Source organism: Helicoverpa armigera, chromosome 10 (assembly GCF_030705265.1).
Source record: "Helicoverpa armigera isolate CAAS_96S chromosome 10, ASM3070526v1, whole genome shotgun sequence".
Lineage (NCBI taxonomy): Eukaryota > Metazoa > Arthropoda > Insecta > Lepidoptera > Noctuidae > Helicoverpa > Helicoverpa armigera.
The window spans coordinates 3,114,880-3,141,922 of NC_087129.1; the positions used below are offsets into that span (position 1 = coordinate 3,114,880).

General features: G+C 36.6%; 4 protein-coding genes across 4 annotated transcripts; 2 read left to right on the forward strand and 2 right to left on the reverse strand.

Annotated features, from left to right (window-relative positions):
- Positions 1 to 927: 927 nt before the first annotated feature.
- Positions 928 to 4,039, reverse strand: LOC110374425 (histone PARylation factor 1). Its single transcript, XM_021332127.3, has 5 exons — positions 3,258 to 4,039; positions 3,022 to 3,170; positions 2,449 to 2,678; positions 1,902 to 2,155; positions 928 to 1,577 (listed from the first exon to the last, which is right to left on the reverse strand). Exons 1-5 carry the CDS (start codon positions 3,867 to 3,869, stop codon positions 1,521 to 1,523), a joined length of 1,302 nt encoding a protein of 433 aa, XP_021187802.3. The 5' UTR covers positions 3,870 to 4,039; the 3' UTR covers positions 928 to 1,520.
- Positions 4,040 to 4,441: 402 nt separating this feature from the next.
- Positions 4,442 to 11,982, forward strand: LOC110374409 (uncharacterized). The gene is made up of 2 exons (XM_021332096.3): positions 4,442 to 4,919; positions 9,828 to 11,982. The coding sequence occupies exon 2, from the start codon at positions 9,850 to 9,852 to the stop codon at positions 10,732 to 10,734; it is 885 nt and encodes a 294-aa protein (XP_021187771.1). The 5' UTR covers positions 4,442 to 4,919; positions 9,828 to 9,849; the 3' UTR covers positions 10,735 to 11,982.
- A 1,509-nt stretch (positions 11,983 to 13,491) lies between these two features.
- On the forward strand, positions 13,492 to 24,434 carry LOC110374418 (rab proteins geranylgeranyltransferase component A 1). Its single transcript, XM_021332117.3, has 9 exons — positions 13,492 to 13,656; positions 14,592 to 14,790; positions 15,034 to 15,172; positions 15,309 to 15,552; positions 15,686 to 15,908; positions 17,320 to 17,669; positions 19,615 to 19,733; positions 20,318 to 20,440; positions 23,179 to 24,434. Exons 1-9 carry the CDS (start codon positions 13,608 to 13,610, stop codon positions 23,332 to 23,334), a joined length of 1,602 nt encoding a protein of 533 aa, XP_021187792.2. The 5' UTR covers positions 13,492 to 13,607; the 3' UTR covers positions 23,335 to 24,434.
- Positions 24,435 to 24,733: 299 nt separating this feature from the next.
- Positions 24,734 to 26,931, reverse strand: LOC110374419 (inosine-5'-monophosphate dehydrogenase). The gene has a single exon (XM_021332119.3). It carries the CDS (start codon positions 26,560 to 26,562, stop codon positions 25,024 to 25,026), a length of 1,539 nt encoding a protein of 512 aa, XP_021187794.1. The 5' UTR covers positions 26,563 to 26,931; the 3' UTR covers positions 24,734 to 25,023.
- Positions 26,932 to 27,043: the final 112 nt, after the last annotated feature.

Genomic DNA, 27,043 nt, shown 5'->3' on the forward strand with positions numbered 1-27,043 from the left:
GCGGGATTGAACGGCAGAAACAGCCCGCAATATCAATGTGGCATTTGAAGAGGTGTCTGCTAAAGAACGCGCCGTGCGATTTTGGATTAAACGCTTTCGTGGTGGAAACTTCGACTTGAAGAACGAGCCATGAGAAAGACCGCCTGACAGGTGATTAACGAGAAATTAAGAGAGACGGTGAACGCCGATCCTAGTCAAACTACCCAGATACCCAGGCGAACACCGAATAATGTTGAAAAAATTAGCAGTAAAACAGCCACGACTCATGAATCGACCTTCACCGCTATTGCTCCATGACAACGCGAGGCCTCATACAGCAAAATAAACCGTTTTAACTCTTCAGGAACTGCAGTTGGAAACTATTCGTCTTCCTCCATATTCGCCAGACCTTGCTCTAACGGACGACCATTTTTTTTTGTGATTTGGACAATTATCTACGTCACAAGAAGTTTCTTCCCAGGAGGCAGAACAAAATTCTTTCACACTGTTTGTGCAGTCTAGATCCTCAGAGTTCTATCGTAAAGGCATAAATGACCTTCTTATTAGATGACCGCAATGTATAGATAATAATGGCAACTATTTTGATTAAATAAGTTTGTTAAAAATTTAAAAAAAATACAATTTAGGTTTTCAGTACAAATCGGCAATTTCATACTTTAACCCCTATTATTACATGACATCATTGGTTGGACCTAGGTCTTTGTTTGCAATATAAGTCTACCTAAATACACCTCTACCTTGATAATTTTTGACGAGTCTCCATACAGCGTGTACAGTGATGATAAGCTATCGAGAGAGCTATTTCATAACCAGTTGAAATAAGAAATAGTGAAAGATCTGAGGATAACATGTTGAACCTTCATGAGCTCATCATGACATCGATGTATATCCGATTTACCAAGGAAATTGTAAGCAAATGACAAAGTATTTAAATTAAAAGTTTTATTTAAAAATGATTGTTTCAACTTGTATCTCATACATTTACATATAATAGGTATTTATATAGCACACCACTAATAAGATAGGGTAAATAAATAAATACATAGAAAACTATACTATTATCAAGACACATTTGCGACGACCTCTGTGGCGCAATGGTCTCCAAGCCGGACTGCCGAATCTGAGGTCCCGGGTTCGATTCCCGGTTCGGTCGACATTTGTGTGATGAGCATGCTTGTTGGCCGTGGTCTGGGTGTTACAATATGTATTTATAAATATGTATATGTGTAACTATATGTAGTTTATCAGTTGTGTTAGCACCCATAACACAAGTTAATAAATAACTTACCATGGGGCTAACCAACCGTGTGTGAAAAGGTGCCCCCGAATGTGCCCCCGGAATATAAATATTTATATCTATGTATCTGAATTAAATAGTCATCTTTTTTCAAATTTCTATTGTCAATTAGTGATCAATCAGGTACAGTAAATATATAATACATGCAGTGATAAAACTATTCCTTCAGTATACATACATGGAACAATACATAGCCAATACCAAGAGGCATTAATATTTTCAACTATTTTAGATGTAGCATTGAAACATTTGGACCTTTTCGACGATACTTCAGGTGTGCCTGAAAATATAAAATAGTTAATTTTAGTACGATGTTACAGAAAAAAAAAATACACGACAAGGAGCAAACTAACAACGTTTTTACACAAGCGTATTTTCTCGCTGAGGTGCTGAGGCCTTCCGAATCGATTGTTCTGGCAAACTGCAAGTACTAGTTCAAACTATACGTGATACTGCGCGACAGTTTCTTGTCGCCCATAAAAAACCAAGCGGAAAATTCACTGGTGCAACAGCGCTGCGCACAAGGGTCCAATAAATACTTCAGTCATATAAAAATTAAGATACTTAAACTATATTTATAATACAAATGAGTTTAAGAGTGTACCTGAATTATATCTCCAAATGGTTTCCTATTTAACACAAAGTAGGCAGAGGTAAAGCTACTCAATGCACTTGGTTCCAATTCCTTCAGTCCAGAGCAGAAGAGAGCTATGCCTACTTCCAAGCCTGTACCAAAATCTGACTCATCTAGAGCTATGCTTGCATATGTTATTACTGGCTGTAGATCTGATAGCAATTTTTCTTTTTCTTTTTGGTCTGTCGCTTTTGCTAGACTGGCAAATAGTTTCCTCAAGTTTGCTGTGAAAAAAGATAGAGGAATAAAAATTGTATTATTGTAATGTAACGAGATTTTGCTTCATGAGCTTAGAGGAAGCTTGTAAGCCAGCGTTTACACATATAAATATGATGACGCCTATAGTTATCTGAATACAAAAGAATAGAATTTTTTTTTGGGTTTACAAAAGATGCTACAGACCTATTTACTAACAATGTTTAAAAGGGTGGAACATTTCTTTTATTTTTCTAGGAATGAACAGAATATTCTACTATGTATTCATTGAAAAAAAAAAAAACATTATTATTTATCTTACCATCAGTTTCCACCAGTCGCCTGTATCCCACTTGAGTCTTCTTATTGTATGGTACCACAATGCCTGCACCGTGGAAGGACCTAGTAACTGTTTGGGCCAATCTTTTCTTCATATTAAATTCCTCCAAACTGATTTTGTTCTCCTCAGCATATTGTTTTATTTTATCCATTAACTTCTGACAAGACATTGCAGTAAAAGGTGAATGTTTTTTCTCATTTTGTAAGTACACGCTGGAAATAAAATGAAATATATCAACCATGATAAACTAAAATCTTCATTTGAAAGCAAGTTTGTTCCAAAAAGGATAGAGGGACCAAATTGGATGCAATGAGCTATTGAGATAATTTGTATCTTAGAGCCACTGATAGGCTAGTTTTTATCTGGGTACAGAAATTACAATTTGCAATAGAACCTGCCTCTTAAAGGTGTTATCTAGTTTCTGATATTATTGAATTCATGTTAAAGATGAGTTAGATCATGCATACCCCTTGTATGTAAGATCTAATAAGAATCTATTTTATTGAATCTTGTTGACTCCTATTAGTTGAAAATGTTGAAACAAGGGCTACTTACTAAACTGCACCAAAGATATTATAGGCCATGGGTGTGATGTGATAATCTTTGTCACAGTCATTACTGGCTACAAACGCAGGTTTCTCTTCAGGATCATCTCGAAAGTATCCTATGTGGTATGCACTGTTCTTTTTCTTCTTCAGAACTGCCTGAAAAGTTATGGTTTTAATAAGTAATATATACCAAATGTGGAAGATTGCCTAGCACTTTACTACTTTAAGTTTTTTGTAATATACCTGGAATTCAGCTGGATCAAAAAAGAACCTCCAGTGAATTAGATACAATTCCTTGTTATCTAACTTTGGCAGTTTTCCCATGAGCAGCTCATATGGACCAATTGGCATCAAGTTCACGCTGGCCAATATTTCTTCAAATGATTTTCCACCTTCACTTATACATTCAAAAAATTTAAAGAAGTCTTCAGGCATCTCTACTAAGAACAGTTCTTTTAGGAGACTGTTGTCTGTGCTTTTATCATAATATGTTATATCTTCAGGCAGATTAACGTTAAAGCTTTCTTCAAGAGTTTGGTCATCAAGTTTGGGCTCTTCTGGTTTGTTATCGTTCCCATCACTTGTTTTTTGATCGCTATTATCATTTACCGGTTTTTCTTTTCTAGCGTTAGGTGAATCATCCCTGCTTTGAGGTTGTGGTGACTGACGCGGAGACTCTCTGGTGTATGGAGAGTATCGTCTTTTATTCCGCCCGTCCCGGTTAACATCTTTTCGCAAGTTTTTAGGTGGGTGCTTAAACTGTTTGTGGTGATCCGGATTCTTTTGATAACACTTTACTCCGTATTTACATATTGTTCGAGTGTCGTTAACATACTCAATCCATTCATCGGCCATGTCTAGGCTTGTTGCTCCAAAAACTACAAGTAGGTCTTTCCGATTGTTACCACTGATTTTGGTTAAAGAGCAGAAATTCACCGATATTATTTACCAAATTCATTTACTTTTGCCGCGTGCCTTGTCTCAAAAACGGATTTTGTCAACATTCTATTCTAAGTCAATTTGACTTTGACAGTTCTTTCTTTACACTGACAATGTCACTGTCAGTGAAAAACCAAATGTTGCCCGTTACCTTGCGCTGTTACCCTTCAGAAGAAGGATCTCTAAGGATCTTTATCATTATGTTATCCTACCTTTCCAAGTGTTTTCTTTTATTGAAAAGCAAATTAAACAAAAGCAATTCATTGTTTCGTATGATAAGAAACTGAAAATGAACGAAATTCATAAATTGTACTTTCCTTTTTCTTTCCATATGAAATTAAATTATTAAAGGTTTACCGCATTGCCATTATGGATGTATTATAAATCTAATGAAATTTATCTTAAATATAACATGAAAGTGAATAAGATTTATATTAAAACAAGAAATCATTTTGTCCTATATATTTCTCTGAGAGATTCGATCAGACGAGGCGTTATGGCGACACTGACATTCTGAACAGTAACAGGAACACCCCTGAAAAAATCATGATTTTTTAACATTTTTTCTGTAATTTTTTTGTGTCATTCCTATGATTGGAGGAGGAGCTAAAGTGAATTATCAATTTTTATAAAATAAAATTACTCAATAATACAAAGGATTCATTACTGTAAAAATACCTATTAGCAGACGACAATGGTGTATTATTTAATTAAATTGAAATAATGTCTGAAACGTGATTTAGTCAGTGAAGAAAGGAATAATTTTCAAATTCATTGGTGCGATAAGTTTACTAAATGTTAACGTTTTTAAATCGGTACACAATGTAGTTGCTGATAATCTAAGTGTTTTCAATGAATGGGTGTATAGAATTTTTCAATAATTTACCAAGGACATGTACATAATAAATCATCGTTACCCACGACGTTCTTCAATTCCTGCGGGCGACGAATCATGCTATTCAGCTGGTAAATATATTATTATTCTTTCTTATTTTCGTCTTGGACCTGTGGAATGTTTGAACAAGCTTTATTATTTATATTTTTTCACGCTCTCGTTTTTTATTAGCTTAGAGGTGGAGCCCAGTTTAAAAAAATAATTCTATATTTTTTCTTTTATAAAATTTAATAATTTTTGGATCATACGGTTGCTTTTCTACTTCCAGAAAATGGGAGAGAGATTGATGTAGATTTCATCAGCTGATTACAATCTAGATTTTGATTTGTCTTTCTATTGCATGCTTATGATTTTGCTGTGCTTTTCAGTAAATTTAGAATCCAGAATTATTAGCAGAACCTGATTTAAGCTTTACTTAATTAACATCTATATTTTCATACTTGTTCAAAGCTTTGTTTGCATACACTAACATTAAAATAACACCTTTTCCATTTCCCTATTTATTGCTTGTGAACTGTAGGTAAATGAAAATTGTTTGCCAACCAATAGTTATTTCATGTAATGCAGTTATGGCATTATTGGAACTCGAGCAGCAACGGCCATCGTATGAGATGTTCAATGTCATCGTTTAAATACCTACTGCTGTTTATGGAATATTATTAAAGAACAGTAAAAGTTGATGGCCTTTACAGATAGCACTTGTGCTTATTTCATGATTACACTGCACTTCAAATATAGTGGAAATCCAAACATTTATAAATTATTTGTCCTGACTCCTCAGGGATTTGGGTTTTGGCAGTTGATGCCTTTCACGTCTATGCACTTTTATAAAATAAAAGGAAACAAGCTAGTTAGAAAGAAGTAATGGGTTTGGAGAACACCTACCTATTATTATTAAACATCAAAAATTGCACTGTATTCAGTTTTGTCTAACTAAATCCAGATTAGGGTATCGCCCGAATTGCAAAAGGGAAGTTAACACATACAAAGGATCATATTGATCCTAATTAAGTTTAGGTAGGTACATGTAACTTCTTATACATAGATTAACTATTAAATTGATAAAAAAAAACAACAAGTGTAATAAATATGTACTTGTTTGCAGTTTAATTAAGTAAGGACACTCATTGGTCAGACACTTGAATACACTCAGTTTAGGTGGTTATCTAAAGTACACCATATTATCATTGCACATGGCTGATGACTGTGGCTTCTATCAGGCTGGATTGGTGCACTTATCGAGGCTACATTACAGTCTGAATACAATATTATATCAGTTGTTTAGTAACAAAAGCCTATTTCTTTAGTAATAGCATGTTGGCTAGATTTAGTTTGCAAACCTAATTTTTGCAGAAAATAGACGAAGAAGAAAATAATGTAACACCACTTTTTCAGTCACTATGAATATGGTGACTTATGATTTGTCTAGTTCAACCTCAGAAATGAAAGTATATTCTAGTGTTATTGTTATTTTTGTATCCAAGTTAGAATATACTTGCAGGTCTAAAAGTCCGCAAACAATACCTTTTGGTACCCGAAAGCTATTCCAATGTTAAGCGAAAGGACACTGACTGCTTAATTCCAGACGAAATTATTATTACTAACGACTAGTTACAACATATAAAAAACCCGCAAACAGTTTGCCTGGGAGACAGATCTGGTAGTTTAATTAAACAATTATTTATAACCCCCATAAAAATCAAGTACGTCACTCCGTCCGTGAATGTCCCCTTGGAAATCTAGAAGTAAACAATCTCCGAGTTCATTGTCTGCCTCCCAGAGGACTTCAATCCTACGGTTAGACGGTCTAATATCGAAATCAAATAGGTCTGCAGTTTCTCGGTCGGATCGGTTTGCATGCACATGATGCAAAGTGGATACCAATTAACTAGCTAGATGTCCTAAAGTAGTGAAAAAAATACTACCTATACCATAAAATCCGTAAACTAGAATGGCAAAGACCGTAGTATCCTAAATCTTACAGGCAGCACTTAGAAATTCTTATGCGTGCGCGCGAACGCGTAAAAATCATACTGTTTTATGTTTTCTGATTGTAATAAAGCCTTTTGGGATAAAGCCCTCGAGAATTCCATTAACGCTTTTCTTTGCGAATAAGCCTCTAATAATAACCTCGAAGTACGAAAAAGGTGAATTTTAGATTTAAAATTCCGGAGCCTATAAAATTTCCTGTCACAGATTCCTGTAGGATTGCACGACAAAGCCAGGCTAAATCCTTATGACTCACGTTTGTAATTTCTTCACCGTGCGCATGGTATGCACTGTGTTAATATTTTCTTGTACGCTTGCCAAGTCTTACTGAATTTTACTATTGTACAGCGACCAACAAAATTACGATATGATTACCCAAATTCAAGTACACTATACTTATTTCTTTGATGGATGCATAAAGTGTTTTTAATTTGCATGAAGTACCTATTGTATCTGCAATTCTCATTAGCATATTTCTCTACCGAACGGCCAAATCCCTAGTTATTTTTCCACGGTACTGGTGCTATGAAGTTCTCTTCTCGCAATAGTTATCGTAAACGAGTATCTCATTATATTCCCATTTCCAATACTAATGGATGACCGTAGCGTCTATCTGATATTATGGTTTTTCGTTTTGAATCGGCTTTACTTCCGAATCCTGTATTTTTGGTAGGTAATCACTGCTTCAAGTGAACTGCTTAATGCATTTCGGTACGATAATATAACTAAATGATAGTATAGAAGCTTAGATATCGTTGAAAACTAGCCAACAGCTTCAGATTGAGTTTAGGATTGTTCCATGCAACCTTCGTGCCAATTTGAAACACTAATATCATCTAGCACAGGTCCAAAAACTTAGATTTATCCTCCTTGCAGTTTCCTATTACATCGCATATTTTCGTTATAAAAGCACGAACATGCTCTACATTTTTATAAAATTTCCTAAAGGTAATATGAAACATGATTTACGCTCCTGTTCATATTCTCAGCTCGCTTTCGTAAAATGTATGTATATTAAGGTTCAATCGTTTTGCGTTTAAAAGAAAATTGTGGACTTCCTTTGTTATGTGGAGATGGATATTAAGCTCCGATCATAACGAAACAAACACCGTCCATATTGAAGGTAATGATTTGAGCTGTTACTCCTTCATGAGTGACCGAGTGCTCCACCTGCGTCGCTATATTTAGTTTCATTGTGTGTTGGGTGTAATACATCGATCTGCCGTGCAATTTAGAACTGTGTTGTGTGCCTACATCTACGTTAATAACGTTATTATGGAGGTACATAAGATGGCTTTATATTGCGTTTTCATCGCATGATATATCTATTTAATAATATTGTATTGATTGCTTAAAGTTTATCAGAAAATACATATAGTAGAGGAGGTGAATTGTATATTTCCATTACTACGCAGACATTCATAAGCAGAAAGGGATTAAATCGAGATAGTGTTATTGATTTTTAGGCAGTATTTAAATATCTAGGTATACCTTCTAGATAGATTTTTTCTTCTTGTAATGCGATGTTGTAGAGCAAGGGTTCATTCAACAAAAAAGTGTAAAGTGAAAGAAGAAAAAAAAAATGAATGTTACATCAAAAACTGCCAAACAAACAGTAGATTGAATTATTTCGTACTTTTCCAGCTACTTGTCTGGATTGGGTAGCTACATAATTAGGGCAGGCACCCTTGTCGGTTTAGCCTCTTTCGTAAATAACCGGTCATTGTTTTAGACAGCCGATGTTATGAGAGCTAAATACTTGTCCTACATAACAACAGGTAACATGCTCTTCGTTATTTTTTCATAAACGCTCATAAATATCATCGTATTTATAGCGTAAACATTTCGGCTACTTTTAGTTTTCAGAATTCTTGAGGTTGCTCGCAAACGTTTGTTAGATAGATTGACTAATACCAGCAGACATATGAAACAATTAATTAGCTGGACAAAAAAAGAAATGAAAACTGAAATATTGACGATCCTTTCTCTTTGAATGTAATTTTGATTGAGGCATGAAACACACATTCGACATTGACTTATTATTGTGTCTGCAAACGTGATCAACACCTACACCTTCCTTATGGTTACGTTAAACGATGGTATATTTTCATAGTAGTTCAATTTTGGATCAAATCGTACAATGATAAATGTTTATTCCACGAAACGTTTGGAAATGACATGAATTGACACGCATCATCCTATGATGCAGCTATGTATATGTAGTTCACTATGTTGATAAAAATGATCTTTGGAGTTATGCACTACAATTATTATACATATAATTAGTAAGGATTGAACCTGTAAAAAAAGCGGTCATGTCACAGATGATTATTATTGCAGTAACTACCAACAGCTGATAGATATAAGTTTTATTACAAAATGTAGAAGTATTTAATAAATTTTGAAATGTAGGAACCATTTCATAATATGCACGCCGTGTCCCAGATATGTCGGGAGTGTAGTCCGATGCAACTGGCGAACGGAAATCGCCTAGCGACAACATTGTTGTGCGGTCTCTCTTGTTCGACTTATGAAGTACCTACCTACCTATGTAAGCCAAATCCACATCATCGATTTGATGTAACATCGAGGATTTTTCTATAAAGACCCAAATGAAACAGTTTTGAAAGCTTCTTAGATGTGGCAAAATTTTCGTGCCTGCAGTCTCAATTTAATAAACCGTTTAAGCTTCTTGAAAAGTTTGGTACTCCCATGTATGTTTTCTTTAATTCAACTCTCTATTCATCTTGAAACAAGCCTATGCACAATTTGTATTGAAAACTTTATATTTGGTAAAATAAACTTTTGGTGAATCATTTAATTTCCCGCCATCGTTTTATCTGATAATACTTATCCAGCCACTTAGAGAGATAAGTTTATTCAAACAGTCAGAGGATTAATTCTAACATTTTCAGGATAACGTTCCTACATATTTGGACCTTGTTTTATAATCAGAGTGGTATAGTAATGGTTGGTTTCATTTTTCGCAGGCGATGAACGTTTAACCGCGCAATGGATCATCGAGATGGATGGAGTGGCGGAGAGTCGGTGGCGACCGAGAACTCTACTGATAATTCCCGGGCCGCTGAACGCGACCGGGTACGCATCGAGTTCTATGCCACGTATGACGTCATGACGGGCGTACGCATAGCCGCCACTCTTGGTGGCTTTTTTGCATTGATGGTCTTTCTGATCGTCTATAAAAGCCGCAGTAAATCTGTGAAGGCTTTAAATGATCCAAAAATAGTAGAAATGGCTGAAGCTGTTGTGGCAGAAGAGCAAGCAGTCGAAGAAGAGAGGCAACTAACGGCGGCGCTAGAGGAAGCTCTGTCCGAGCGTGCGCGTTCTCGTCCGTCAATAAGTGAGGAGCCTCCTTGGCCTCGCACAGCGCGGTTTGCGTCTTATGGAGGAGGCTACGGGAGCCTATTAACACCGCCACGTCGATTGTCGACTGTGCGCGGGGATTCGCTTCCCGGATCGGCGTTACGTTTCGTGGAGCGTCGGTCATCGGCCGGACCTCGCGATAGACGCCTGAGCTCAGCGACTTGTTCAAGCTCAGGAAGCTCGTATTTGGAAAGACGCGGTTCGTCAGTGGTATGCGCGCTACCCGAACGCCGGTTGTCTCCATGTCCTAGTGAGCGACTTGCCCCTCTTGCATCAGTGGGCAGCGTAGGCCCGTCCTATGCCGTAGAGTGTGAATTAGCGTCAGTGGGTGCGGATTCAGTGTTCGCAGAGGACGATGCGGACTCCACCGATGACGAGGTGGAGCAGTTCTCGACGGACAGTGGAGGTGGTGAGGCGACGTTAGTAGGCGAGTGCACGGAGCTCTCTAGTCGTCCCATGCCACTGCCGCTGCAGTTGGAACGTGCTTCACATTCACGGGAAACGTTGTTCTAGTCTAAGCCAATGGTAGCATTAAACTATTGGCTAATTTAATGTTAGGTAACAAATTAAAATATCGACGCTTTTTCACTCCTCAAAAATCTATTTATTTCTAGTTTAACATATCATTAAATTCGACATATCATTTGGTTTTAACTACCAAATTGAAATTTTATTCATATTCTATTTAACTAACGCAATACCCTAATATTGTAGGTAATGCTGTTGCTTCTTGACAAGAAAGGTACTTCTAAATGCAATATTTCGCTTTAACTTACGCGCTTATTATTTATTTCACTAACAAATGGAGTGAAAAATCAGTCGATATTTTAATATGTAAAAATCATTTATGTATATAGATTGTTTTTGTTGATAAATTGATGTTTCATAATGTTGATGTTCCCAGCCCACGGAAAAATGTAAACAATGTACTAATTAATTCTATATGTTGCGTATGTGTACACATAAGTAGCAACTTAGTTAAATTATGCTCATGTGTATTTATTTTGCTAATGGCTGATCAGTGCAATACACATTTACTCACGCATACTTATCAGATTCCGCTGCTGGTATTCACCATAGTGTTCGATTCGATGTAAAAGTAATATGTAAAAATTTGCCGAATTAGTCATTTGTAGTTACATTAAATTAATGTAATTATTTAATATAATAGTTTTCGACGAATTTTTTACTTCTGTATATTGCCACTCTATTTACAAAGTTCAACTCTACCGGGCTAACTGCCAACCCCACTGAAAGTGCGGTTGATGATCTAACCAAAGCATTGCCGACTCACATGGTGTTTGTACAATGTAGATATTAACTTGTTAGGGTAGATAGTCGTCAGTGAAGTCAATTGAGAATGTGTATTTGTATTATACTTAATTAGTTTTGTAAACTACAGTTTTACTTAGAAATCAAGGGCACAGAAGACCAATACGTCCTTTGAACAATAAAATTTGAAGTTGGAAGCGGCCTAAGATGTTGCTCGTACCAATGTCATTTTCCAAGTAAACTGCCACTGTAAGTTCTTGTTAGTAACGATGTTACTCGGACACCGGGGTTTTATTGATTCTGGGTGTTTCGATCCCGCCACAGCCACATGCGGGCCCAGTAGATTGATTACGCATAAGTCGTTTTTATTACGATTTAGATTTACGTGTTAGTTTATGTAATGTTCGTTGCTCGAATTAAAAAGAGCTCCCTGTAGTCTGTAAAATGTTGAAATGTATGTAAAAAATTGTAAATATAAAACACAACTCATTTATTGTTTCATTTGAGTGACCTAAAAACCATTTATAAATTTTAATAGAACAAACGTTTGTTAATTGAGTATTCTATTAATTATTTTTTTTGTGATCATCATAAAAATAGGTATCACTGTCGACTCTTTTAATTAAGTATCGTGAGCTTTCCATTAATGCCGATTAATGGAAAGTCTGCAATGCACGTCCGTGCACCTAATGCTCGTGCGTGATAAATATAGGACATAATGATATTTTGTGTTACAATGATCTTTCATCAACTAGAATGGTCCGTGATGCTTCTTCTATGTGCTCATATACTTTATATACTCCCTTATATACAATATTCGCCCGTAGGTATATACTCCCTCTATGTAAGTATCTAGTCCCTTATTCAACCCTTTTAATCCCTTTAGGGTATAACCTCTATGTACTATATTGAAGCCGTAGATGCGGGTGGCTGAAGATCGAGCAAAGTGGCGATCTTTGGGAGGAGGCCTTGTCCAGCAGAGGACGTCTTTCGGCCGACAACGACTGTCCTTATTTACTACCTTATCTACGGTTCCTATGTACCTAAACATAAAAACAACTTTATATAATAATTCCCTTATTAGACTCTCGCTATAAACTCCTGTATGTACTTGAATGAATTTAATGAATGTGAATTTCTTCAACCAGAAAGAAAGAAGAAAACTTTTTGCGAAGTTGCAAAACTCTTCAATCAGATACTGGCGCTTCTCTCGTGGAAAACTCCTTAAAGAGGTAAATCATCATAGCTCAAAGCTTCAATAAAACTTTAAAGAAGCTGTTATTTAAATGAGGTGACCAAATATCAAAGGAAATCCTGTAGGCAACTAAAGCGCCAAACCCCAGTTTTATCTGTAGTGTCTGCAGTATTATGCCATTGAAAGTAGTCGTAAAACTTTACGACCAACATTTAGGTAAGGAGGCGAGAGAAGTACTTTTAAAATATTGCTGATAAATACCTGGTTATGAATGAAGTATAAATATTGGGTGACGAGACAATTATTAGGGACCTTAAACTTTTCTGCTGCAACAACTAGTTAAGTATTTAAAAACCATAAATAACAAGGGAACTGAATAACCTTTAGCGTGGTTCACCGTCGTCGCGTGAAAACCACTCCCGGTCAAAAGAAGCCTACTCCTCTGGGGCCCTAGTTGGAGTAGGTATCTGTGTATCAGACAATTAAAATATGGTCAGTAGTTTTGGCGTAAAAGCGCGACAGACAATTACTTTCAAAATTAAATTATTGATATATCGATTTAAATTTCGCGCGAAAACTCAATCAAGTCAAGTTTATTGTAATAGCTAAATTAAATTCTTATTAGATGATTGTGTCAGGATTCTACATTCTTTTTACCTTAACAGATCAATAATGAATGTAAGTATATCAATGAAGTACAAAAATTATCTGATTCAATTTACAACCAATGTTTTCAATTTGCAAGCATTGTATTAAGGTTTTCGAACGCAAGTGCTTAGTTGTCATCGGTAATGTCATTGATCGTTTGACAGGCACTGTCAAAGTGTCAAGTGGCAGACCAAGAGGAGTGAGATTCTTAAATTTTGTAATAGTTGATTTGATAATTTATAATTTTGTGGATAGAAAATAATCAGCAATCATGGACGACGATTTGCCGACCGATTTCCAGGTCATCGTTGTGGGAACAGGTACGCTATATTATCCGTGTAATACTGCACCGGTCATGATGGCGATAGCAGCCTACTTATCGATCCTTTTTTTTCATACCTGTCTAGTCATCAGTTTTGCTTTTGAGAATGCTATTTAGCGGCTCATTTTGAAGGAATTATGGCCTCAACATTATTTCAATGTAATTCTAAGTAATAATTATGGCATTTTAACACAAAGTACCGCCCTAATACTGCAGCTTAGTCATTAATTAAATATTTGCACATTCGGGCTGCTGTCATTGTCTGCACACTGAATTATGAATACAATTCATCAGTTGGTCAATACACTCACCAGTTTCAGAGTGTAAGCTATGAAATAGACACAATTCTAATTAAATGATGTGAATAATTAATTACATTTTGTTTGATTTCAATCAATGAATCATTGCAGATAATTATGTGGGCAGAGTATAAAAAAAATAAACAACTGCTTGAAAACATTTATTAGAAGAAATAAGTTTTCATGAACACTACATTCTAGACATTATTACAAAAACTAGCATTTGATAGTTATTTAAAAAAAATACTTAATGGGGTTGGATTATCTGGGTGTGGACTTCCATTGTTTATTGTAAACCCTAGAACTTTTATCTTTGTTATGACTGTTTATCAAGATATTTCTTTAAATTTTAAGACTTTCATTTATTAATTAATGAATGAATAATTTTTTAAGAACAACTTTTTATGGATAACTATAATTTTATGTATTTGAAGAAATTATAATTGGTACTCTTGTGCAGATTTTTGACTGCATTAGAGATTAATGTAATGTCTTTCATTAAAAGTTGAATTATTTAAAAGTCCTTTCAAAGTAAAGTAAATATTTTGGGGATTGAATATATTTTTCATGTTTTCTTACCTCTCTGTTAGCGTACAGTTTACCTTTAGTATAAGTACCTGTTACCTTTGTTTAGGAATGGTGGAGTCCATTGTGGCTGCCGCCTGCAGCAGAATAGGAAAGAATGTCTTACATCTAGACTCCAGTGACCACTACGGAGGCCTATGGGCCTCCTACAACTTTGATGGTCTGCAGAAATTTATCAAAGAAGTAAATGCTGACCCAAAGAGACAACTGCAGGTCTATAATTTAGCTGAAAAATGGTATATTGAAAAGTAAGTATAAGATTTTTATTGTTGTTTCCTTAAATATATTGCGGATTGGTGACAAAGCACATTAGGTCTTTTGTCTGCCAGACAACAAAAAACTGATAATGATACATAAGTTTACTTATTACACAAAGTCAGACTGTTGGCTTTGACTTCAAAATGAAAGTAAACAAAATGTTATTGTAAAAACTTTGCTTTGTTTTTCCAAATTACCCATCAATCAATAAACAAGTTAATTGTTTTCAAAAGGGAATCGCCACAAGATGAAAAGAAAGAAGAAGGTGAGGAGAAGCCAGAAGATGCTAAACCAGAACCAGGCAAGAAAGTATGGAGCCAAGCCAACTTCGCCTCGGAGTATAGGAAGTTCAACATTGACATGACACCTAAGGTATGGAACATTCTAGACTGCTATTTGAAATTAGAAGCTGTTGGATTTTCTTCTTTTTTAAACATTTTTTAGAGCAATTCTTTATTCAAACATTTAAGAAGGTCTTCATAAACAAGAACTTCCATTGTTCACTTAGCTCCTGTTCTCTCGTGGTCCTCTCGTCGAGCTCCTGATCTCATCCAACATCGCTCGTTATGCGGAGTTCCGTTGCGTCACACGGGTCCTGACGTGGCTCAGCGACAAGCTAATGCCCGTCCCTTGCTCCCGAGCCGATGTGTTCGCCACCGAAGCCGTCGGCATCGTAGAAAAACGTCAGCTCATGAAAATGCTGACGTCAATCGTCGGCTACAATGAGGAGGAGATGAATAACGAATTTAAAGGTCAGTTTTTAGGCGGTAAAGAAATCTATTGTGTTGATCATCTAATTATTGAACCAATTCTTTGACCAACTGAATGTTTTGCTCAGTCTTTTTTGGCGTCATCAGGTTAATTAAAAACAATATTAATCTCTAGATTGGAACGACAAGACCTTCAAAGAGTACCTAGCACACAAGGGTCTGACTCCCAACCTCATCCACTACGTACTGTATGCCATCGCGGGCGGCACCAACAACATGCCTTGCTTGGAGGGCGTCAAGGAGTGCAAGAAGTTCCTCATGAGCCTCGGTCGCTATGGCAACACACCTTTCCTCTGGCCCATGTACGGCAGCGGAGAACTGCCCCAGTGCTTCTGCAGGTACGTAACATTGAGGCAAAAGAGGTTCTAATACGTAATCCCGAATGAATGACTGATCATTTGTTTATCACGATCTCAGATGCTACTGGATTTTTATAGCGTCGATTCATCTAACACCTGTGTGTAATTTGTTGAGGAATGGTCTTCAAAACAAAATTCGACACGTTGAATGTTTTATTTTGTTTTTATGAGATTAATTTACATTTTAACGTGAGATAACCAATTCACGTCTATTTGAATGATTATTTTAAAATGCAAGAGTATCTTACATTAGCGGAGAGAGATTGATGTTACATTATCAATTGTTATTGCAAAAAAGTGCACCATGAAAGTGCCGGCTCGATGGTCGTCAGTACAATGACCCAAATGTGCACAACTCGACTACGCAAACAAAAATGAAGCAACTTTCTAATGTTGCATGCAGCACGATTTAAGATATCGTAATTTTTAAAAACTGTCTTTATTTTTAATTTTATTTAATATTAGTTTAAAATTCTAAATTATTTAAAAATATTAAGGGCATTTATCTCAAAAAATATCGCTGCTAAAGCTAACCGTTGTAAAAATTACGTTAATGTCTCCTTGCTCGGAATCTAGTCATTTTGAACAAGTTCCTCCTCTTTTAACGGGTTTAACTTTAGCGCATGTTGATATAATTTATATCCACAAAAACGCGTCTGATTCATCGCGCTCTCAAACGCCAAGAGCTGTTGAGGGTTTGGCACTCACGTCCTCCTTTGAAAACCCATTAACTAATATTAGATAACGGGTCTTATTATGTGAAAATATTCTATGCCTTCAACTTTTTTCTGATCTTAATGTCTTGATGCGCCCAGCAAACGTCCAGTATAAACGCATAAGGTAGTCAAGTTATAAATCTAGCGATTTTTAACACTTAATAATTTCTAATAAATTGTTAAAATGATTTTCTAGTGTAAGTAATAATCACTTTGATGTAACGGTAATCGTCGCGGCTGATCATCGTTAGTTTCCTGTTATTTCAGATGTTTAGGTTCAGCAGTAAAATAAAGACGACAAAACATGTGCGTCGGTTCAAAAATAAACACACTTTTATAGACTCGCTGAAATTTTTATGTTCATAGAACTATTGAACTGTTCTATTTATGATTTTCGTAAGGTTATTCACTAAGGAAGTTTATAATTAAAATTCGGCTATGATTGCACGGCGGAATTTTGTGGTAGTCGGTTTAGCCATTATAATTAAATGGTATAGATATTGCGAATTGATGTTTTTTCAATGTATATTTTGTTGGCAATAACTTTCGAATAGCGGAAGCTAACATTACTTCGTGGAAATATCTATATTTTATGATGTGAGTCGGATGCTCCAAAATCTTCCACTATTTCAAAAGTTTAACATTCTCCAATAAATTGTATGTTGTATTTTTAGATTGTGCGCTGTTTTCGGCGGCGTGTATTGTCTGAACCGGCCGATCGACAAGGTTCAGACTAAGACCGTGGATGAGGGGAAGACGGTGGTCACCATCGACAGCAAGTCGAAGACTCTGAACTGCGACCACTTGGTCATTGGCATCAACGAGTGTCCCAAAGACTTGATCTCGCCCGAGCCGGCGGAGAGCAGCGACATATCTAAGGCTGTGTTCATTACGAATGGCTCTATAATGAAGAGTGACAAAGAGCCGCTGACGCTGCTCCGCTTCCCCCCCCTCAGCGAGGGTGACCACGCGGTGACTGTTCTCGAAGTCGGGCCCGCCACCGGCTCCTGCCCCAAAGGACTGTGTAAGTATCTATTGTGTAGGTGCAGTTTGTAACCGCAAACCGACATTATTCCGAACATTCTCTCTTGACCTTAATTCGTGAAAAATTCCGACGTTGCGGCTAGACGATGAAATTAGGAAGCGAGATACGAAAGCTGAATACATTTTTTAAGAATTCTGCATTCTCACATTGTTTAACTGTCTCGTTATTCTGACGATTCGTAATGTAGCTTTTATTGTGATACTTTATAGTCCTGATAGCCGCGTCGCCATTTCACGGCAAAGTTGGCATCGGCTTTCAGAATTATTACCTACGTAGATGCGACATGACCAATTACTTAGTAAACGCAGTGTCACAGTCCGGGAATACCTACATTTAGTCATTGTCGGTTAAGTATTTGACTCTACGAGATAAAAATTGGAAGATTATCCCATCCGTTAGCAGATTGCAGTAAACATAGCTTACCTTACATACTTACAAATGAATGAACGTGAAATTAGTATTAGGTATTGTAGTACTCAATAGCTATCACAAAGCATGCATTGACGAAGGTACTCGTATAGTGATACTTTACGGAGTTTTTAGTTGATAATTAATCAAATATTTATTTCAATTACTTAAAAATAAAGAAACTACAACCTAACTTATGTCTATAAAACCATATAAGCCGAAAAGTATAATTACGGCGTTGAAAAGCCATTTGAATGCCGCTACCGTTCCTTCAAAGCGTTCCAAAAAAACGTCCGCTAATTGGCCACGCATGAATCATCCGTGGTACTTTTCTTTACGATCGGATAAATCATGAGCGAACTACTGAAGATATTCAAACTCGTTTGATACTTCCAGCTAGCGAACAAAGTGTTACCAGAAACTGCCAGGGTCACGAGCTCATTTAACTTTTTACAGCATTTTTTTGTATCATTGCGCCACTCGGTAACACGTAGTATTCAAGTGTTTTTTGTTTCGTAATATGTGAGTCATTCGAAACCACTTCGATCCTGACGAAATGGCTTTTTAATTAACTGGCAACCCTAAACGGTATTTGGGCCGCGACTAATTTATAGGCGTAACTTTACACTGTTATTATTTATAATGGGATAAAAAATTGATTCAATTATGGTATTATTTTTTTTAATCGGCCTTGTTCTGATATAAATAAAATGAAACCAAAATAAATTTCATGCTGCTATTAATAATTAACTTATTCAGTTTCAAGGCAAATAAGTAAAAAGTAGACAAAATAATTAACCATACACTGTAGCCTATTATCAACATAATTCGAAATAGTTATGACTTTTTTCTATACCAACCTGAGGCAAAAACGTATATGTCTTCCTTTGGCTTTCAATTCCTTACTTAAGCCACTATTTATTTGTCAACTCAATTTATTATACTGGCCCGGATAGCACTGTTTAAATATAATAATAGCATTGATCCACAATTCTAATAATGATTTACATTGATTTGTATAATTAGTTACTTGGAATGATTTTTTGCTAACATTGGTTAGTTATTAATTACGGTAATCAAACCATAATCATAGTTATAATTTAGATCAGGCTATAATCACAATCTTCATTTCATGCTAATTTGACAACTTATTGACATTTTGAATATTGCGTTTATCACGAATGACCAATAATTACCGTATTGAACTTGAAGGATATTCTATCAGTCCTTTATTATGGACGGTCCACAAATTACAAAGGTCGACAAAAAATCTAGTCCTTTTACATAACGAGAGAATGATCACCACACATACCTCAGTAAGGATTTATAAGTAGGATTTATATGTTATAAGTTAGTAAGGTTTGTTACTCTTCCACGCAAAACTACTGCATGGATTTTGATGGAACTTATTACCAGCTCATTTTTTTTTTTACATCAGAATAACATATCTGCTTCTTTTTATCCATGTCCGGGTCTAATGTACATAATATACTGACATTGTATTGTTGTGTTGCAGTCGTGGTGTACTTCATCACCAACAAGGTGAAGGATGCCGAGAGCGACCTCATGGGCATTGCTGAGAAGATCTTCGACATGTCTGGCGGCGATCAGACCGAAGAGTCTGAGAAACCTAAGGTATATACTGTCTTCTATACTTTATACTACAATATAATAAAGACGAAACATAAAGGCTCCGAAACTACGGAGCCGATTTGAAAAATTATGTCACTGTTTGGAAGTCACACTTTTTCCGGGTGATATGGGCTATATTTTGTCCGGGTTCGGGAAGTAGTTTCCACGGGACGCGGGCGAAAACGTGGAAACGGCTGGGACGTGGGAAAAAAAATTGCTAAACACTCATTGGTGCCACCATGGGCACTTGTCCAAAGACCCACGGCATAAAACCGTACTGAAGAGGTCTGCGATAGATTTACGCTCCCCTTTTGTGCCCAGTTGTTTTTTCTAGAACTGGTGTACCAGTTCTGTAAAAATGGAGAAAATTATTTATGTAAGCCATAGCTTGACCCCTTGATATCTGGTGCTATAGGACCTATGTTTTGGTCACTCTGTAACAGTAGAGAAGTTTCAGAATACCCTGAATGGGCCAAGGCTTGGATGTTATCGAATCGACAACGAAATAATCGAAGCATCAAAATAATATCCTTCAGAGCATTAATCTATATATCTATATGTTGTTAACACATTGTATATTGTTGCAGTGCTTGTGGTCGTTGTTCTACAACGTGAAGGACACAAGCGCTCCCGTGTCGAGCGTGGCGGACAGTGTCCACGTTTGCTCCGGCCCCGATTCTGGGCTCGACTTCGATCGCGCCGTCGAACAGGTACGTAATAGTAAACGCCAAATTTAAGGGCGTTCGTAAATGACTTTGGAATTTCTTGCCGGTTCTTCTCCATAAGACCCACTTTTTGGAACCGCGCAACTGGCTTGACGTTTCTCAAGCACCTGTAATAGGTCTATCTATACGAAATGAAAATGGGTGACTTTAACTTTGGAGTACAAGTATGCGTAAACCCGTCGTGCACCTAAAGTTCATTTCACGAAAAAAGTCCCGCGGAAAATTGTGGAACTATATATTTTTGTACGTATTTACTGAGTAATCGCATAGACACTAGCGCTACGTCTGCGGGAATTCTTTCGTGAAATGGACTTTACCGCTGTCGCCCGCTTGTATAGATGTTTTATCACACGAAAACGGGTGAGCCATATTTAAATATAAGTGCGTAAGGCAGGGAGCGCAGTAGTGGCCGAGTCGCCGATTCAAACCGTCGGTGTCTCCCATATGCGTGGACGACCGCTGGGAAACGGACCCAACACCTATGGATTGTTACATGTAAATAAAAATATTTATTACTTGTTACAGGAAAAACAAGTATGTTGGTTATATTTTTCCTGGAAATAACGAATAATATATGTACGTAAACAATGGTTTTAAGTAATGCGTAGAATTGGGGGAAATCGGATAGGTTTCATTTAAGTAGTCAGCAAGTCTTTGCTGTAAGTACATACCTAAATATGATTTTCGGAATGGATTGGATATGGAAGGGTAATAGGTACATAGATGATTTTTGATTAGATTGATTCATGAAGGGTTACAGCTGTTAATGAATAAATAAACGATGTAAGTACGGGTATTATAATTCTGAAGGTAGGTTCACATACACATTATAACTAATTTGATTTTCGTAATCAAATGCTATGTAATATATTACTTCAATAAGGTCAATGTGTATTCACTATCATTCATCTTTGTCGATCACAAAAACTGACAGGCGTAAGTACAGTCAGCAAACACACTAGTCAAGTAAAGGCAGTATCACTTTTCAAGTTTCTGTTTTGGAATATTTTGATTGAAGAGAAAATTTAATCCTTTCCGTTTAAATAATGCTATTAAATTCTAAAGTAGTTGTCTGATCTGTGGTTTTTAATATCGTATTGGATAAAGGTCAAAATCAGGACTTTAGGACGCCTGAAACGTGTGATGTAACAGCCGAATCTATTGAGATGAAAAACGTACGAGATTCTGGAGATTTTAATAAAGTTTTCAAGTTTTATTCTGGGGCAGGACGCGGTTAAATTATAAGAAATTAATAGAATTTAAAATAGTTATGAAACTTTTATATGAGGATAAACAAACACTAATTCTTTTACCTGCTCAGACAAAACAATTTTCCTGTAATTTTCTTACAGACAGTACTTGTCTAATAAAGCAATTACACGAACTAGTCTACAGACACCATGCCATTGACATAACCATAGTTTACTACCGATGAGCACGAAACAATTCAATTACATTGATGTAGACGTGACCTCTAACTTCGTCGATACAGTCACGTTGTCAAACATGTTTTGGTGATAATTATTGCTATGCGGATCTCAACTTTATTAGGCTAAATATTTGTTGCCAATTAACTAAAAGTTTAATGTCAATTGGACTTATTTCTTAATGGTACAAAGTTCGATGAACATAAGAATTAGCAGAGAAGTAAGTAATGTGAGAAATGTATGCTATTTCAGCATAATATAATGTTGTATTTATATAATTTCTGGGTCAAGAAGAAAGTGCGATTTTACAGAAATAATTAGCTCTGTTTTGCATTGATGAATACTATAATTGGGTTCCTTATAACCGGTACGAAGAACATCTTATCGTAGTTCTTTTCATTATGAATTATTTTATAGTGCTAAACCTATAGCGGTTTAGGTTATCAATAGCCTATCAAGCTAAACTATGTATTGTTTAGAACTACTACCAATTACCAACATACATTGTAGGTAACTAAAAATTAATAAGAGTTATCGCCTCACAAAATGCGTGTGATGATTTCAATTTGTTACGTAAACCAAAAGGAATGAACTTAGATAAGAACATTATTTTGTAACACAATAATATCTATGTATAATTATTTATTTCCGTCAGTCATCAATCAGATGACCAGTGTTTATTGTTTTTGTTACTCAATACAGATTGTACGAGAATGTAGATAGTAAGTTAGTAGGTACCTATATATTGGGGTTCAGTGGCTCTCAGTTGGGCTTAGGGAATAATACAGATTGTACGAGAATGTAGTCATTGACCTTAACACTGAAAATTAACAAAGATAAGCAGTTGGATTGATATAATACAGGAAGCGATGTAATGGCTCCCGGCATTATTTTTAGATTTTTGCAATATACGGAATCACACGGCACTAACCGCATACGGTTCTACCTATCTATATTTTTTACCGTTATCGATAGGTGTGGGTTATCTCTTGCGCGTTTCTAATAATTAATCACAAAAAAACAGTTAGCGATTGTATGTCTAATATAAACATCATTATAATAGTTTATAGATAAGTGAACTAAACACTTGGCGGGTTCAATGAAATCGTGGTGCAATTTATAGACACGAGGAGAGATCGAAGATACCTATATTTAATACAACAGGTTTTTTTCGAGTTTTTAAGTATTGTAGCTAGAACAGATAATTATTTTATTTTGCGGTTAGATGGATGTGTTTAGGAGGAAAATTCTGTCTGGTCTCAAGTGATATCTAAATATGTTTATTTTGTGTGGTAGGCTGAGCAGATCTTCAAGAAGATCTGTCCAGGCGAGGAGTTCCTGCCGCGCGCCCCCGACCCAGAGGAGATCGTGTTCGAGGATGACGTCACGCACGGCCCCGAGTTCCAGCGCGAACATGACGATGAAGCAGACGGCGACGCGCCTAAAGAGTAGACGCCTCAACAACCGCCAGCGTTGATATCACACTCAGCACGTTTGAGCGAGTTCCCGTGCTTCCATGGCCCTAGAAAATGTGGATGGACCAGATTTATATCTTCACAAGTATGATATTCGCCTCAGCGAACAAAATCTGCTAATCGCATAGAAACCGCACCATATAAAGTAAAATATAGTAAACGGCGCATCCACTCTTTCCTAGGTCCACGAGTTTTTTGCTCTAGTTTAAGTCAATATCAAACATTCGATAATTTACCTAATATAAAAAGACACGCTTAAACGTGCTGAAAATTCAGCTAAGATGTAATCTCAGTAAGATTTATACGCTTTGGTCGCTTGACTTCGTGCATTCCGACTGGTGCGTTAGGTTCGAGAAAGTAAGTATGATACTACGTCGTTAAGGCATGTACTCGTGTTACACGAGCTTATCGGAATTTGAGACCAGCTAAGTCTGCTTTTGGCCTTTGTAAACTGATAAACGCTACGAACTTATCGCTTTGATGGTTTGAACTTAAAATTCGAAACAAGTACTTACATAGTTTTTGTAACAGTATGTTATCAACAGACTTAGCGGGTCGCTTCCTACGTACGTCTATCTGTGGTTTGTCAGGGTAGACTTTTTATCGGCTGGGTTGTCTTGATATAGTCGGCAAGATCAACTAAAGCACTTCGAGGCTAACAATTATTATAGCACTAATAGTTTATTCAGCCAACATGACGCCAAGATCTTGTGAAAACCAGTGTAATACTGACTTTATATCATTAATAGGTATTTAGGAAATATTTGTATTATGAAATGGTTGCTATGCTCTCTAGAGATCAACTTTTTATTTTATTTGGCAGTATTGACGACGAATGAGTTTGGTTAAGTCGAAGGAGTATTATTCTAATGACGATGATAGAAATGCAGTTGCTAGTTAGGATGCAGTTATTAAAATGTTAAGTGAAACATTTTGGACGCACCAGTCTAAATCATAGATTGTAGCACATATAATTTTTATTTAAGTTATTTAGCACTTTTATGATATTTATTGTCAAATTAAAATAATCATGCCTGCTTGTGCATTTATAATTCCAATAAATTGTGATTATTAGTATGTTTGTTGTTTCATTTAATTGCCAAACTACACATGTAAACCCATCCACATCATTAGGATGTCATGTGCACAAATCTAACTTTAAATAAATAACAATGGTATCACAGTATAGATAGACGCTTTAGCAACAGAATATGTGCATTACAGTTTAGTAAAACCCAAAACAGTTAGCAAGAAGCCCTGTCTACAAGGTTTACAGACTGCTCCTAACAAGATAAGTGAATAATCTCATTAGCATCAAAACAGGTGTTATGTATAAAGAAGTATGCTTTAGGTATTTCATAAAGTAAACAACTACATTATTTTAGTTCACACTTTATTTATTTAAACCTTGATTTTATCACAAAGCAACATCAAATTGCTTGATTCTCAAACATCAAGAAATAAACATGATAAAATATTAAAATGGAATACTCTGTTGCAATGGATAACATATACTTATATAATATATTTATTTTTAACACCTAATTACATTCAAATTCTTAAAATATAAATTGATTTTCCCTCAAAAATTAACTAGATCTTTGCTTACATTCAGATATACATAATATTGGTTTATTTCATGTCTGTCTGACATTATGACACTATTTTAGAATAATCGTTTTTCATAAGAGAACAGACTGTGCACATTGCCTTCCAATTGTGCAGAATAAGTCCTCTTCATGAATCTCAGGTCTCCAGAGTAGCTCATCTCACGTAAGATACCAACTGATCGAGCTCCAATGTCCTGGCAGCTGTGTTGCATACCAGCTTGTAAGTATGGCAGGAACCTCAGGACTGAGCCCTTGTCTACAATACTACCACTCACTCCCTGTGCAACGCGGTGCTTGTCAGACTCCTTGTGGAAGTATCTGCTCATAGCAGCTCCTTTACCATCTTTGTTCTCCATGGCTTCTAAGCTGCCCATTCCTCTGTACTTCTTCAACCTCACACCATCTGAGAAGAAGTATTCTCCAGGAGCCTCTGATGTTCCAGCTAGTAGAGACCCCATCATGACAGTTGAGGCTCCTAAGGCTAGGGACTTGACAATATGACCCACAGATTGTATTCCACCGTCTGCAATAACTGGCACATTGAACTGACGTGCATAGGATGCAACTTGATACACTGCTGTGGCTTGTGGGCAACCACAGGCCATTACTTCCTGTGTAATGCAGATTGAGCCACTGCCCATGCCAACCCTCAGGGCATCAGCACCGGCATCAATGAGGTTCTTAGCTTGTATTCTTGTCACAACATTACCTCCAACAACTTGGATGTCAGGATAGGTTTTTTTGATATATTTTATCATTTCAATCTGGTATATTGAGTTTCCCTGTGATGAATCAAGAATAATCACATCAACTCCATTGTTAACTAGCAATTTGAGGCGGTCTCTGTCTGACTCACGAGTCCCGATGGCAGCACCAACAAGGAGCTGTTTGTTTGAATCTTTGGATGCATTGGGGTAGCTGCGAGCTTTCTTCAAGTCAGTTCTTGCAATTAGGGCAACCAACTCACCATCTCCATTGATGATGGGTAATTTACCTTTCTTGCTCTTCTCTAGAATATAATTGGCATCCTGTAAAGTGACACCAGATTGAGCAGTTATCATGTCATGGATAGGTGTCATAACTTCCTTGAGACTTAATTGAGGATCACCCTCCCTGAAGTCAATATCTCTAGAAGTGACTATACCAATTAGGCGTCCTCCCAACTTGCCATTTTCGGTAATGGGATATCCAGTAAAGCCATTCTTTTTCTTAGCTTCAATTACATCGGCTACAATATTTTCAGGGCCCATGCACACAGGGTCCCTGATGAAGCCATGTTTATATTTCTTCACTTTGTGTACTTCATTGGCCTGGTACTCCGGGGTGCAGTTGTGGTGGATGATGCCGATGCCGCCGCAGAGCGCCATAGCTATAGCCATGTCGGCTTCGGTCACAGTATCCATAGGGGCCGATACCAGCGGGGATTTCAGGTTAATTTTCTTGGTCAGCGGTGACGTTAGGTCGACTTCGTCAGCAGTAAAATCTATGTAGCCGGGCAACAGCAGGAAGTCATTGTAGGTGAGCCCCTCTCGGTTCTCGAAGATCTGTGCTGCGGAGAGCCCATCACGTAGATCTGCATCAGCCTTGGTCGACATTTTTGTTGGCACGTGGACGTTGAGGTGCTTACTGTAGCGTATCTACGTATGCAGTAGACACTAATTTATGCACTGTACGATGTCGTTCACATATATGAAACTTGAAGCTTGTTATAGGATCCTAAGTATGTCTTAGAACAAAATCGCACACGTGGTGTTTGTTTAAACTCAAAACTTGTTCTCAACAGTATCCTTATTATGAATGCATTTATTACTGTTTCTCAGTGTAAACTTGGCGTGGTAAAAGGTAAATTCTCAAAAATAGATTTTCGAAAAAAATAGTAAATCTTTTACAAAAAGATTAATGCCGGCTACTCCACGTTCTATTTGGAGTGACACTGACAAATTCAATAAAGTGTTACCATAATATAATAGTACTAGTGATGTCTACTGTGTGTGACTAAACTTACACGATAACTAATGAAATAAATATTTGGTTCTACAGTTCTACTTATCTACTTTGATGAATGAGAAGAAATTA